General features: G+C 40.7%; 1 protein-coding gene across 4 annotated transcripts in view; it reads right to left on the bottom strand.

The window, feature by feature from the left end:
- Positions 1–15,761, bottom strand: part of KLHL29 (kelch like family member 29) — a 415,043-nt gene that overhangs the window by 60,678 nt on the left and 338,604 nt on the right. For all 4 annotated transcript variants that reach the window (XM_082047373.1, XM_082047375.1, XM_082047376.1 and 1 more), the window contains one exon: positions 12,069–12,207. In XM_082047373.1, the coding sequence (XP_081903499.1) occupies positions 12,069–12,207 (139 nt within the window). The remainder of the gene's footprint in view (positions 1–12,068; positions 12,208–15,761) is intronic.

Genomic DNA, 15,761 nt, shown 5'->3' with positions numbered 1-15,761 from the left:
GCGAACCAGGTCGTGGCATCCCCCTCCAAGCCTGACTAAAGCTTTCCATGTCTGTTGTTTTCATGTGTATTAAAATATCAAATATCAACATGCCCTGTGCAGTTATACTTCATATATTATATTTGGGGTGAAGCCTTCTCTCAGCTACTCTAGAGGAACTGCAACGAAGTGGCTAAGGCAGCATCGCAAGAACAGAATTTAGTGCTGTAAATGCAAATGCAGTGGATTGGGGAAAGCCTGTAGGATTGTATATGGCTGTGCCCCAAACAGCTCATCCTGTATCACATCAGGAGGAGTTTTGTCAGTGGCATTGGGAGATGCAAACATTTTGGTCTCAGAAAAGCAGTGACTTCTTGCCTTTAGAGCTGGGAAAAGATAGAGCTCGACCTGGTACAGACACGTGTGTTCCCCCACTCCTGGCACAAACACGGGATATTTTGGGGATGGAGACCCTGTTCGCTTCGTGTTTCAGCCTCACTCAAAGCCAGGCAATGCACCCTTATCGTCTGCGGACATCATTAAGTGTGGCACATTCTGCTATTTGCCCTGCGAACTCTAAAGTTTAAACAGAATGATGTCATTTTATTGGCCTTGTAATCATTGCTCATATTATAAAGGTCACACATTTCACATTGTGGCAGAAAATCAATAGCTTTCCCAACAGCCTCTGGGGGAAAAAAAGTTTTGCTTCTGAAGAATAATATATAATAAACAATTTTAGTCCTTATTTTATCATGGCTGTAATCTTGGACAATAGCTACAGTAAAAATCTGGTAAAGGCTGATATATAAACTCATTAAAATTAGGAAGTGATTTAGAAAAGGACTTTTAAAAAGATTTATCTTGAGCTAAACAGCAAAGAGGTTTGTTTAGGTCTACATTTAACCAAGCTCCAAGAGCTCTTTAACAGCTTAATTTTATGGTAGCTGTTGGGGAATTCTTGCAGATTTACAAATCCTGTATTTCTCCAGGAAGGTGACAGACCTGAGCAACGTGCAAGCAGGGCTGAACCCGTAGATAAGCGGGAGGCACAGATACGGTCTGAAGGGGTAAGGGGGAGATACTGAAAAATACTTTGTATTGTCTGGAATAATTAGGTCTAACAAAATAAAGCCAAGGCCTTTGAACATACTCTGGCTACTTATCCTTCAACTTAATTACTTAAACTAGAGAAGACAAAGGCACCGAGAACCTTTTAAAGCAAAAGATGGCTCGACTGCGCTCTCAAATAACAAATCAAAATTGGTGTCCCTTTCTGTTAACTAATATATAGAAAAGAGCTAAAGCGTTTAAATCCTGATTGCAGGAAAAATAAATTCTCATCTGCAAGCTTAGGAGTGGATCTGACAAAAGACAAAGTAGAGAACTTTGCAATTTTGGTATTGATTTGTCCTTGAAAACTGTTTCCATACATATAATACACATGGACAAGAATCAGCAGTAGTGTTTTCATGCTTAATAGCGATGCAACCGAGTTTTCTGCATTTTGAGTTACAAATATTATGCATATCTATGCATTTTCCCTACATTATTCGTATCAACACGTTCAAGTAACAGAACTACTGTGTCATTCAGTGCAGAACACTGAATAGTGAGACGCCTTGGTTTGCAAAGCTGCATTTCGAGTGCAGGTGAAGTAGCTGTGTGAAACACCGCTAGCGCGTCAATTCGTCAAATTACGGGCAGCACTACCACTTCTAATTCAGGCTTCCCTCATGGTTTGGATATAATGCCTTTAACTGGCTTGCAATATTATTTTGACTGACTAATGGTTTGGCTACAGCCTCACTTAATTTTAGATGAAATACGAAAAGCTACCTATAGCCGGTGCAGATGCCAGCCAAGTCTCTGTTTACAAGCTATAGTCAGGAAGTCAAAACAAATTCTGGATGTTCAAAATGGAGCCATCTGCACGGAATAAACATGAAAAATGTGAAACATTTTATGTAAATGTACATTCCTGCCTAGGAACAGTTGGTTCAGCTTCCTCCCAGGCTGGGAACAGGAGGACTGACAGAGTCTGTGACACCTATTTACATTGGAAGCCATATGACTCACTGCGCCGTAGACTCAGAGGTATGACGTACATTCAAGCTCTGTGCTCCAAAAGGGCACTGAAATAAATGATTATCTGGTAAAATAAGGATGCATTCAGAATTATCATTTGTGTGCCTTCCCCAGGCTTGTGGGATTTGGCTTGTGGCTTTTTTCTGTCTGCATCTCCAAGGTCCAGCACTTGTGCTTGCAAAGAGACAGCAAAACCATCGTTACCTGCTGCTCCCACAGGAGACAACGGCAAAGAGCTCCATCATATAGCCCCAATTTTGTTCATATTACACTCAGAATTTATTTTTAAGACATAGGAAACAGACTGATTCTGGTAGCGTAATTAAAAAAAAATATTTGGTATCTTTGACTAAGTATTGCTTAGGATCTCATCCAACGCAGGAATTTGAATTTCCTCCACTAAAAGGATATGTTTGGGCTATCAGGCGGCTATGGGACTGAGGCATCTGGAGCCCATATTTTGGGGCTGGTTGCTCCCAAAGGAGACCAAAGGAACAGCCGGTCCCACCAGCCTCCTCACCTCGCGCCTTCCCAGGATCGGCCCCATCGGCTCGACCCGCTGATCTCCCTGGCTGGCTTTCATAATTAGAAACATAAATGTTTACGCTACGTTAAGTGTGTTCCCATCCCACTAGAGCAAAACATTTGCTACCAAGATAGATAGGACAAAAAAAAACCCATTAAATTGCTTTGTTCCCTGGACAGTATTTTGCTCTACAAAAAACAGGAAATGCCAGATTTTTAGGTAAGATGAAGCACTTAAATGAAGAGAAGCTACATTTTTTTTTTAATCCCTGTCAAATTATTTTGACTACCAAAGAAAGGACTCCAGACTGGGATAGGCAACTTCTCATGAGGCTTAAGAGTCTGTTAGCTGTGTGCTCATTAAAAACTCCTGTTCAAGTCTACACAATTTAGACTGAACATCTTGTTTACGGTGGAACATAATCCTTAAAGCATTGAAACTCCAGGCAAAGAAGAGAGTGCAATGGTGCTGCATCTTCACTGTCCACTATTTGACTTTTCATCATCTTTGGAGTTATGAGTGGTTCAAAACTCACATGTCTATTTATCTTGGGAGAAGCAACAAAGAAACTTCATTATATTATAGCCAACCTTCAGCTATGAACAGAACAGACGTGACACTCTACATGGAAAGTCATATTTCATACCGAAGAGCTTGATTTATCGTAATTACATGTTCATGAGATATAAAAGCATAGATGCCCAAACATACCAACCTACATTTCCACGACACACACATCAAGATGCATGTGCATACTGTGGTAACAGGTTATTTACTGAGTTATTCAAGTTTATGCAGCTGTAAGGTAATCAATCATGTAAATGATGACAGGAAGGGACATTTATAGAGCAACATCATTGCAATATGTATGTCATAAGGCACTGAATGTTCTATTAAATAGGATTAAAAAAAAAAAAACAAATTACACCCTAGCATTGCTTCTCCTTTGGAATTATTTTATCAGCTCAAAATGTATTAACTTGCAAATCTCTGCCTTCGTTATACTATCTTGTAGATAAATATTATCTTTGAGCCTCAGCCACTATCCATCTGTCTCATGAGAGAAGAAAACATATATTCTAATGCTGCTATTGTATGATTACGATAAAGAACTAGTAAAATCACAAGATTAAATAAATTACATTGTTTAAACACAGGCTTGCAAATTTGTCATGAAAATTTACCTGACCAACAAATCCATTTGCTCACTTTTTACCGGAATGTTGATACAAATAATGTTCCTTGTTCCAGGCAAACAAAATTTGGCAAGACTAGTGTAACTTATTAGGGTCAAACGCTGCCAGTTTGCACCTGCTCTATCAGAAGAAAATCAGGAAAATTAATGGCTGTGAGCTCAGGCATGCACCAGCAGCTCCTGCTAATTCACCATCACAGAAATGATCATTACAAACCAAGACGAGCAACGGGATTAACAGCAAATGCTTTTGTTCACAGACAACACAGCCAGAATGAAATAAAACAAACAAAAGAGCCGCGTCTCCTATATACCCTTAATGCTATTCACCGAGGGAACACAATCTAATTGCTCGGTCAAGACTGTTTCTAAAGGCGCGGGATCAGCGGCAGCTTGTAACGCGTTAGTGTCGGAGCTCACAGTCGGAGGCACAAATCTGCCTCCCTGCTGAGATTTAAGAAAGAAGATGATGAGTTTGAAGACGTTGGCTTAAACAACTAGCAAGTGAATGGAGAAGTAAATAGCGAGTGCCCTTGGAAGAGCAGCATTTCATGACCGAGACTTTTGCTTGGGACTGAGGATAAACCCGATCTCATAAACTACCAGTAGTAAAAACATAATGGGCCAACTTATTAACAATGTGGAATCGGACTTATTTGCAAGTATCTCTGGCAGCCTAGTTCAGCAAATGTGGGGCAAAATAGCCTGGGGTGAGAGCAGCTAATTTTTAAAAGGTAAATAAAAGATGCAAGCAGGTTTTTGGTGGATTATATGGGAAGGAAGATGAAAAATAATATGACAGAATAAAAAATTTATTCTCAAACTTAAAGCTCGCCCCCTTAACCAAGCCCTATCTGATTTGTTTTAATGACATTTATTATGCCATCAAAAAGCAGCTTAGCAAAGAGCTGGCATTATGCAGCTAATAAATCTGTTTCTTAGGAATGTGGTGAAATTTATACAAGTAATTTTCTAGGTAAGTCTGTCCAAGGCTTTCTCATCACTTCAATGTCTAGAGGGAAAACAATAATAAAATAATAATAACCACAATTATTATTTATTACTACTACTATGATTATGGTAGTGCCCAAAGATCCCAATCAGCATTTCAGTAATTAGAATTAATCCTGTCAGGCACTGGTTCTTTCTCGCTCAGCTACCGGGTGTTGCTAGTGCTTTTCTATGGGAGATGCAGAGCCACTCTGTGCTTTGGACATCAATCAAAGGTGATATATTGCATCACCTATGGCCACGGTATACGTGGGAAAGGGCAGGTAGCTCATCTCATCCCATCAATCCCTGCCCACACCACCCGCAGAACTGCTCCGAGTGTTTCAGTCACCCAAGCTTAGTGCTACGCAAGCAAAAAAAAGGGGGGGGGGATTGTTATCTGATATGATCATAACCTGGTCACATTAATTCAGATTCATTATCCCAATCCAGCAGTGGCTAATCCTTGATGATTTAAATGAAAGAAAGTGAACTGCTGATCCCTGGAGCTACCTGCTGGCTCGCTGGAGTCAGAGTTTTGATTACCGTCGTTTTAGGGCAAGACTTGCTTTTGGAAGTGGCCCAAAACTGACAGCTTTCAAGAACACGGCTCCGGTTTCTATGCTGTGGAAGTTTTTTCTTTTTCATTGTCTTTGATCCATTTAACTTGAACTGTAGCTCGTTAGAGAACTGTTCCCTTTCACCCCTAAACTTCAACACAGTCAAGCTGTGAGATATAAGTAAATATAGGTAGGTCACCCACACCGGCATCTTAGGAGTGGTTGTATGACAGCTGCATGGCTTGCAGATAGCCAGAGCAAGAGAGGTGATTAGTCTGTCATTTCTCAGATAGGATTCGCAGGATTTGTAGTTCTGTCTAGAAATTATGTGAGCGAGAAGCCCCAACTACAGTAAATAGAGATGCTGTCAATGAGGGACAGGAGCGAGAGGTTAAGTGATTCTGCTCAGTGCCTCTGCAAGCTGCAGCCATTATAAGGCAGAAGCTTAATTTCTGTGCTGCACCTCGAGGCTTGAAAAGAAGCCTTTCTGTCCTCCTTGCCATGGCTCCTCTTGAGAGCGGGGCACATGGATCCGTCCCTCCTTTCAGAGCCGGCATCCAGCCCACACCACTCGCCCTCCTACTCCGCGGCCAGGCCGCAAATAGCCGGGCTGCGACACCTGCTATGGGTTTTGTGGCACTTCCTCAGCCTGGCAGCCCAACAACACACACCACTGAATATTTGTAAGCCGCGATACATTTTTAGTTGATGAAAACATGTTTTCCAAGGCCTGGCAGCTGCAAAATGTGAAGCCCAGCAGGCGGCTCCGAGAGGGCGGCTGCTGGGCCAGGCAGAACAAGCAAAGTGCTCGGGGAAAGGGGCCATGAAAAGCACAACGTCATCCTCGTGCCAAGAGCTTGCACCCAACACACAGCAATTATCGGTCCATCGTTTAGGAGAAAAATGTCGTCTGTAGCATAATTTACACCTGCACCCTGGCAGTAAAGGGTGAAGAATATTTTACACTCCCATTCCCACAGACTCCTTTAAATGGTTCAGCAGAACCCACTGGCACTGCCTGTCTAGGCACAATATACCCCTCCTGGCACCTGAAACAAACATCGGATTTTTAACTCCCCGTTTCTCCGTTTACAAAGAAATGTTGTAATTTGTTTCCACATTCACTCTGTTCTACAATGGAGCTGAAGCATGCAGATGTAGAAACGCTGCCTCCTTCCCTGCCGGAGCTAAAAGCAAGGTTCTTAATAAGCAGGAAAACACGAAGGGGTCACTAAGAGTAGATTTTTCTTTCATCTGCTATTTCTCATTTTGGGCTTTTTACAATGTAAACACAAACCAGACAGTCTGTTTTCCAGACACCTAAATGCTTTTGCAGTTTTGTCAGACTGTTTCAGATGGATAGCGGCAGGTTTCTCTGTCTTGCATCCAAATGCTGCCTTTCCACACAATGGTGTAAAATGCAGAATGACATCTCTGTCTTCTGCGTAGGTGTAAAGCAAAAAGAATTCGGTCCTTTCACCCTAAATGTTTTACTTCTCCCTGCCCTGCCTTTGAGCCCTAAGAGAGTATATACAGCCATGTTTTAGAAAAAAAACACTTGCAAAAAGAGGCAAGGTATCGTGGAAAAGCAATTTGGCCACGAAGTCACTGCCTCTGCTCCTTAGGAAAAGCAGGATGAATATAGCATTGCCAGATTACGCTGCATCAAAAATTCTTGCTTCTTGTGACCGAATCTCTTTGTGTATATGACCTACTGCTCTCTGCTAGTGGAATTAGGCGGCCAGGGTGACTTCAAGATTAGAAGGCACCATTAAAATCACATCTTGAAAAGATAAATCTTACAGGATAGGATCTGTGTATCTTTAGTAACTGACCTCCGAGAAATAAACCTAAAATCTGCTTATAAAAGCCAGCATTATGGCTAAGAAGAGACTTCTGTCTCAAATGCCTCCTATTCTTAATGTCATATTTGGTAGAAATTCCAGCACTTTGGGTTGGATTAAGAAGGAGAAAGCAGCAAATTAAAATGTTCTGGTGAAACTCCCTTTGTTATGGAAATATCAGACATTCCATTTATCCAGCAGCTGTATTTGTCTATCCCAAACACAGCTGGAAAAAAAAGATGTCTCTTCATGGGATTTTCCATTCCTTCTTTCCAGAACATACTCATCTTCCACCACTTCTTCTAGGGCAGATACAAAGACATAGAGATCAACTCTCTCCTTCCCCAAAGCAAGCAGCTGTAGCTAGAAGATTGGCTTAAATACAAAAATCTGTGCTCTGAGAGCAGTATTTTGGAGATTGGTTTCTTGATCTATTTCTTTCTTTCTGTGTATACATATAAGTGTATATATGTGACATTCAGAAAACACTAGTTTCTGGGAGGAATAACTCGTGTAGTTTTAGCCAACTACAATTCAGGTGTCTAACTAAAGTGACTAGCCTTCCCCTCTGGGCAACTAAAGATGAGCAATTCCAGAAGGCACTTCACACTGTTTCTCTTAAGATGGGATGAATCGCCCTGGGGATGTTGCCACCTTCCCAGAGGAACTGCAGAGGAACCCTAGATTTTAACTGCAGAGTCTAAGCAAAGCACCTCAGCAATCTCTTCATTTAAAGAACAATGGCTTCTTCCTTGATCTCAGACACCTACTTTATGGTGAGAGGACTTGCCTCCTAGAGAAGTCTGTTTCCCTCTCTGCAGACTACAGCAGCAGGCTAGAAGGTGAGGTTAGACTAAGCCTGACTTAGATGTTGACCTCGGGCCTCAAGTTTACTTGACTAACAGCAAGAGACAAAAACCTCTCATTGCTCCAGAGGGATCTACTACTTGCCTGCTCATAGGTACCTGAATTAGGAGACAAGATTCCACCTGGAAGCCTTGAGGGTGCTTCTTTTCATTGCCTGTACCATAAATTAGGCTCCTGTGTTGGGAAGGCTGATTTCTTAAGTACCTAAAATATAGGTGTGAATTAGAGGCCAAAATCAGGCAGACTGGAAACAACTGTGGCTGGCAACAAACCTGAAATACGTAAGATGGCATTTAGGGGACAGAGCCCTGTTCCAGCTGCTATTTATCATCCATTTTCTCCTAAAGTCCTATACTGTAGTGATCTTGTATGGGTCATCGTTTGAAAAAGCTAAATAACCACATTATTTCCCTAAGTGCAGATAAAGTATATCAACTCCTCTATATATTCTGTGCCTGAAGGAACAAACAGTAAGGCCAAGTACTCCATACATGTCATAAAGTAGGCCCGAATATTCACCAAAAAAACGTTAAATGTGATATCATGAAGAGAACTTTAGAAAACCTCACACTCTCCAAATATGTTTAATATATTGTAAAATTGTTCCTGTGGTTGTTAGCAATAACCCCACAGCCCCCAAGGTTATTGCAATATGTCCTACTGCTAGACCAGCCTTGGGCATATACCCATCCCATCCCTCCTCTATACCTCACCTCCCTCCCTGGGTGGGCACAGCAAGGTGGAACAGTCAGGAACATTTCACACCTGCTGTTCCCAATACACCTAAGCCTTTTCAGGTGAAAAGAATTTCAGTCGTTTTCACCGAAGAGGCCCAGGAGTGGTTTTTATGGTCAGCTGCTGCTGGGAGGGAGGTGAATGTTGAGTCCTGGCTTAGGCGCAGCTCCTGATGGGGACTGGTTAACCCATTTTCAAGGGCACAGCAAGCACTGAGCTTAGGCTCAGGACTGCACTAACTCAACCTCAGGAGGACCATGCTTGTATATTTAGAAGATACATCCCATGGAAAGAGACCTTTTCTGGATGAGGAGGAGAATGTGAAATTAACCATTTTCTAAGAAACTAAGGGTGACTTAAAGTGCGCTCTCATTACCAAACTTGTTTAATAACAATAAATAACTTTAGAATTCTTTCAGTCAATCAAACCTAGTCATCAGCTTTTCACTACAGTACAGTAAAACTAACATATTTTTCCCTGCTATGACTAATTCTCATCAAATAGACTTCCTCAAGATGGGCCATACCTTGAGTTTTATGATGCTTTTTGTCTACATTTTGCTTTTTTTTTTTTTTGAGGAGGGGATAATTGATCTTATTTGTTTTTGAACATATCACTTGTATTCTTTTGAGACACTACTTGCTATTCTACCTTCAGATACCAACTCCAACATACAGTGGAATCAATGGCAGAACATGAGGTTAACAATAACTAGCCGGTGGCAAAGAACAGCCAAAGTAAATACTCTGAAAGATATTATTTTTCTGCAAGTTTATATAGATAGACATAGCACCTTCATGAATAGACCATCTTCTCACTGATGTTTCTGGTGACCTATTAGTGCCTTTGGCTGGAATGGCATTAGAGTTTAAGCCTAGCATGCACTGATTGAAATGGCCTTTATATTAAACAACATAAAGAGATCTCCTTTATTCTTCAAGAAAATCTGCCATTTCTTGTTTTGATTTCTATAATAATACAAAGCTAAAATCACATAAAGCTTAAAGCACCATCTCAAAGGCGATGCTAACAAATAGCAAGCGAGGATTTTAGATGCTTTGTATTTATAAACAAACTGACTCTACAAAGTATAATGATTTTGTATTATTAAGGGCATGATCCTACAAAATACTGGGTACCTCCTGAAACTTGAGTCCTTGACTTTCATTGACTTCATGGAGTTTCTAAAAGGACTATGCTTTACATTGTAAGTATCCTCTAAAAAGCAAGTGTTTAGAAATTCCATCCCATAGCCCTGAGTTTATTGTCTCGCAAAGACACATTTGCTGAGTTTACAGGTGAATATTTATTTTTCTCGCCTGACAGTTTTGCAAACTCAACTAGACATCAAGCTGGATTTTTCCCTATTCAAGCATCATCATCAGTAATAAAGGTATTTTTGCCTTGGATACACCTGTGCAACTCCATTAGCCTTCATCAAGGTTACATATGTGCGACTGAGGTTATATACGGAAGACAACTGGGATGGAGAGACCTGACTGGAGACCTCTGGAATATATATTGCTGCTGATGATGTGAAAGAAGGCAAAAAGCGGTGAGGTTGGCAAATGGGCTAAACCCTTCACTCTTTTGTTCTTGTACCGCACATGAGCCTGTGCAAGCAGCTGAAAGATAATAAATGCTGAAATCTAAAGTTTTGCTTTCATAATCTCATTTCAGAGCATTTAAAAAGTTTGTGTGTGTGTGTGCTTGTTTAAAATGAGTTCATATCAGAGCAGCGTTCAATCTAAAGCATATCTCCATTTGATAACTAAATAATAAAGCAGCAACATTCCTCAGTGTGCTGCTAGAAATAGAGGCTGCCGGGTGACTTCTGCACACAAACAGATGTCTTCGCAGCAAAATCCAAATTGGCCAGTTATTGGATTTCTGAAAGTTGATTCTAAGATTTTTCTTTCCCTATAGACTCTATTCCTTATCACCCTAAAGAGCATATACTGTAGCCTTAACAATTAAATGATAATGAGCAGACAGAAAAGAAAGGACAGGAGAGATCTGGCATAGCTACAGCTAGCAATCATTAGATTTACAGAGGGGAAAAGACATGCTTCCTAGGCCAACATATTTTTTATGAATAATTGATAAGGCAGTCAGCACAGTTATATCATAGAAATGTAATATATATCCATAATTATAAAACCAGCTTTGTGCAAGAGGACATAATACACTGAAAGGAGATACCAGCCAATATGCCATCCTGAAATAAAATACAGTCACTATTGTGTTAGTTGGCAAAATTTAAATACAGGATTTGAAGCAAGCAAAATGTTCTTTAATCCCATTTTTTAGCACAGTCCAGGCTCAGTGTGCTCAGGAAAATACTGCAAGGCAAAATCAGCAGCTGCATTAATTTGCTGATGATTGAGAGAAAAATGAAAGTTATCCTCATGCTTTTTTTTTTCCCCTACTTGCTACTCTAACTTACTAATAATATGAGAGTACCAATTTATTCCTGTGCGGGTATATGAAGCATACAAATTGAAAAATCAATGTAATGGAAAAAAAAGATTATCATGCACTGTTTAGAATCAATCAGCTAGAAACAGAGGGGGGAAAATGCGAAGGCGGAGACATGATGTTTAGAAAACGTACATACTGTACCTACCCTAAGCTAGAGTGTCTAGGAAAAAGCTACCCCCAGTCTAACAAGCACTGAGCTAAATTTTGACCAGAAAATTGTCTTTTTTCCGATCTTTTCTAGAGAAATCCATCAGTTGTCTTTTCTTATTTTCAAAGTCCCCAAATAATAAAAATATCAATCCCTTTGCCCATAAAAGCCAGGTAAAAGCATGTAACAAAGATTTCAGGGTGAAGGGATTACAAAGCTCCAAACGCTTTATTAGCAGGACGTCTCAGCATCGTTCACCAGAACGCTGATGGCTTTTCGTAGCCCGAAGGACAGACTTTTGTCGTATGTGACAGAGTCCCTCGAAAACATCGACAGCGATAGTTTTGAGTTGTGGTCTGAATCACCATTAGCGGCCGAGTTTAGATCTCAGATCTCTCGGTGGTGGAACACTTTCTTCGGCCAAAAACCAGCCTCTACTGATCAGAAATAATTACACTGTGCGAGTCAGATGTGTAACAAATGGGTCTGAGTCTCAGTTTGGAAATACATTCAGAGGAGGTGGAAAGAATGGCTACTGGCTCTGTGACAGGAGATTCAATCTTCATAAACCTGCAAGAGAGGGGAGGAAAAAAAAGCGACACAAATGCGCCCTACAAAAGAACAGAGCAGATCACAGCTGGAAGGAAGGCAAACCTTTTAATCAGGTCCTTGAAATACAAGCTGCAGGAAGCTAGAACATTTTGGTGGACTTCAAACTCTTTGCCTTCAACAATAATTTTCAGGTCTGTAAACTCTTTCGCTCTGCGTTGCTGGTTCAACTCCTTCAACATTTCTGCAGAACAGAGAAGACAGACAGTGCCAGGGTTCCCATTAAGAGTTTTTTATCTTTACTTTTTACTTTTAATTTTTCTTTTTTTTTTTTTTTTGTAAAGAAGTAGAGAAACAGGAAACAACTGATATTTTTGTAGGTAAGATTGGCTCAACACAGACAGGCAGAAGTTACGAACATAACGTATCAAAACAAGAAAAAGAAAAAAGCAGGAACCAGTAGGTCTAAACAACTGAAATATATATACAGAAAAAAAGCAAAAACAATCCTACATTTGGAAGGGTTAAAAACGAAAACAAAATATTGCAGCTTCAGCAAATCAGAAACACAGAGAATGCACTATCACAGAAAAGTTAAAATAATTGGTTATAATAAAAATCAAGAGCTAATGAATTTCTATCCAAATGCAAATAAGTTTTGAACGTACTAGAATAATATCAGTAAAAATATGGTATTATGATGCAATATGAACTGGATATGGGTCAAAATAATAAAACCACAAAACCTGCAAAAACAACTTATCCTTACCATTGTAAAATGTGTTAAGCCTCTCAGTTAACAGAATAAAGTAGTACTTCTCAATAATACATAAATTACAGTGCATATAAAATTATCCAGATTATCAATGCATCTTACAATATACCTCAGCTATATAGACTACAATTGTAGACTACAGTTGTTTCAAAATTAGCTTAAAAGCATCCTTATGATAAAAAATAATCTCACACAGAGAATAAATTACTGCCTTTTATAGCAATTCCCATTTTTTGCACTCCAAGGATTTTTACCATCACAGCATTTTTATTTTTTAGCCTTCAATGGCTTCATTTACAGCAACAATCAACTCTCACACATCATGAAAGAATCGTAATGATTAAAATAACCTATGAAAGTGTTTCCGTCCTGCAATAAAGCACCTACCTTGCGTGATGCCTCCTTTTATAAAGCCTATTGGTACTAGCAGAATGAAATAATGGCACGTCACGTCTTCATGCGTGGATGTGAACTACTGAGCAACCTACATGTTTTATATGCTGGCTGGACTTTTAGGGCTAAGACTCCCCTCCAACTTTGCAGACCAAAGTGGCTATCAAGATGAATAATATACTTTTCACCTGGGCAATAGTCTGGCTGCTCAGAAGCCAGTGATCAAGATGATAAAAGAGCTGATTTTAAATACTAAAGGATTTTGGTTTTATTTTATGTTTGCAATAGGTCAAGGTTCTCATTTTCTCAGCGTAACACCCTGAACACATTCCTCTTCAGACAGATCTGTAAATCAACAACAGTTCTTTCCATGGAGTCCCTCCTCACACAAAACAAAATGGACCTGAAGAGAGTGTAACTATAACTGTGTTTAATGCCAGTGTTGTGCTTGGGCACTGGGCTGCCCGAGCGTCGCCAAAGGGCCTGATGGTAAAATGAAGACCCAAATAATCCTTGTGCTCTCCTGCTTCCCAAATGAACCTCAAAAGGAATCGTTTCAGCAAAGCACTAGCGGTTAAACACCACGAGAACATGCAAATATACAACTGTTGCACAAGAAGAAACGGAAGTTCTCCCAAGCCCCAACATCTGTGGTGCACATTTTTCAGGCCTAAGTAAATAAATGTCACCTTGCACATTTATGTCTATTTAATGGAAACACAGTAGTGTCTGAAAGCCTAATTATTCTGTGCTGAAATGGGTCAGTGCTCTCCAGAGAGCAAGCAGATCATTAGAGAGGGCACAGAATTAACAGCAGGCTTGTGTCAGATCTATAATAGGGGAAAATAAACCACTCTGTCCTGTGGGTGCTATAGCAGGGGCTATTTTTATCAAATTCATCTGAGCTAAAGCACAACGATACACTTCGAGGAAAACGTAAAACGGGAGCTGAATGATCGCTCTTCTGCAGCAAAGTTTCAGGCTTTTGCTGGAGCTGTGGTGCCTAAAGTCGGACTTGAGCACGAACGTTTCAGGCCTTGGTTAAGGACCAAGGATGCTTAGGACATCAGGGGTGTTTCACCTGATTTACCTTGGTTTCAAAGGAACAGCACCGGGTGCTTTCTTAGTTGCACATTTTTGGAGGCCATTGTGGAGGAAGTATTTTTCCATAAAGACAGCTGCCTTTCCCTCTAAACTTTCTGCTGCTCTCGTATCCCCTACTTTCGTTTTTGTTCTCTGTCATTCCCCTTTTCAAATTTGCTCAACTACTGTCCTCCAGCCCCATCTGCACTTTTTAGAAGTTTCTATTCAAGATCCTTTTCTCTAGGATCTGCGGCAGCCCTTTACAACCCTCCTTGCCTTTCGAGACAAGGTCTCCACCCAAGACTAAGTCACACAAGTTTAAGATTACACTTACACAAGGGGTCAATCTCCATCTCACCTCATTCCATTTCCACCTTTGAAAGCTCATGATCGATTGTCCTTAGTGTTAAAAGACCACAACTGTACGAAAAGCAGCCGCACAGATGGATCCTGTGCTCCAGGAAAGGAGAGGGAAGAGGGTTTAGTTGCACTCGGAATGGGCTGGGGGGGTTTTGGAGGTGGGCTCAGGGTAAGCACGACAGCAGAGACCACCCGTGACACGTTATTATGGCTGAGATGATTGCTGAACAACAAGACATTAAGTTTAGCCACCGCAGTGATGGGTGCTGTGCTCTCTCTGCTATCTCCAGAACTGTGAGAGCTGGTTTGAGCATCTAAGTCCCCAGATGCCTCCTCCAGGTAATGAGCTGATTACTTGGACTTTGCTGATCACCCTTTAATTACATCCAGTCCTGCAGTTCCTCGGCACATTTCTATCTGTGCTCTTCACACACTTCAGTGTGCTTTATACTGCACGCATTCATTAAGGGATGCAAACCAGAGAACGCAGCTCTGGAGCAGGGCTGCAATTTGGCTCACAAAAACCCAGAAATCAGAACAAGCCCTAATCAGAAACTGAAACTCCTCATTTTTCTATAGCCGTTCAGAGGCCATAATTCCCCCTTGTCCCCCTGACTTGTTCCAGTGCCCTCCACAGAGAAATGACCACGAACAGTCCTGTGTTTTTGTAGCTCGGTTTCTAAACTAGAAAGAGAAGAGGTGGGTGGAGAGGAGAAGGAAGTCAGGAGACTGCATTGATTCATCGATCTTCCTCGCTGAGGCCCTTTTGTATTACTAAATAACTAGCAGGCATTAGTATTGGACACAAGGTTATACCAGAACGGGTCCTCATTCTCAGAGTATTCGCAATGCTCACACCGCGCTTAGCCAGGCATTAATGATTTATGAGGACTCAGGATGAGTTGCAAAACAAATTTTTTTCACCAGGTAATAATGCCTGCCAATGAGTTGTAAAAGGAGAGACAACACAGTGCAAGCCTGGCAGTGAAAAATGATCTCAGCTGTCTCCTGCTAGTCCCTCTTCTACGCTTCTCCTAATTTTCAGTGTTTCCTCCAACAAATGGAATTTCCCGAAACTTTCAGAAGGGGATGTAGTGGGAATTTTCCTATTTATTCCTTTGGTTTATTTGTTCTTGCAGATTTCATTTTTTTTTTGTTTTTTTCCTTAAGAGATCTAGGTAAAAATA

Source organism: Streptopelia decaocto (assembly GCF_964273445.1).
Source record: "Streptopelia decaocto genome assembly, chromosome: 3".
Classification (NCBI taxonomy): domain Eukaryota; kingdom Metazoa; phylum Chordata; class Aves; order Columbiformes; family Columbidae; genus Streptopelia; species Streptopelia decaocto.
This window is presented reverse-complemented; position numbering and strand designations above follow the sequence as displayed.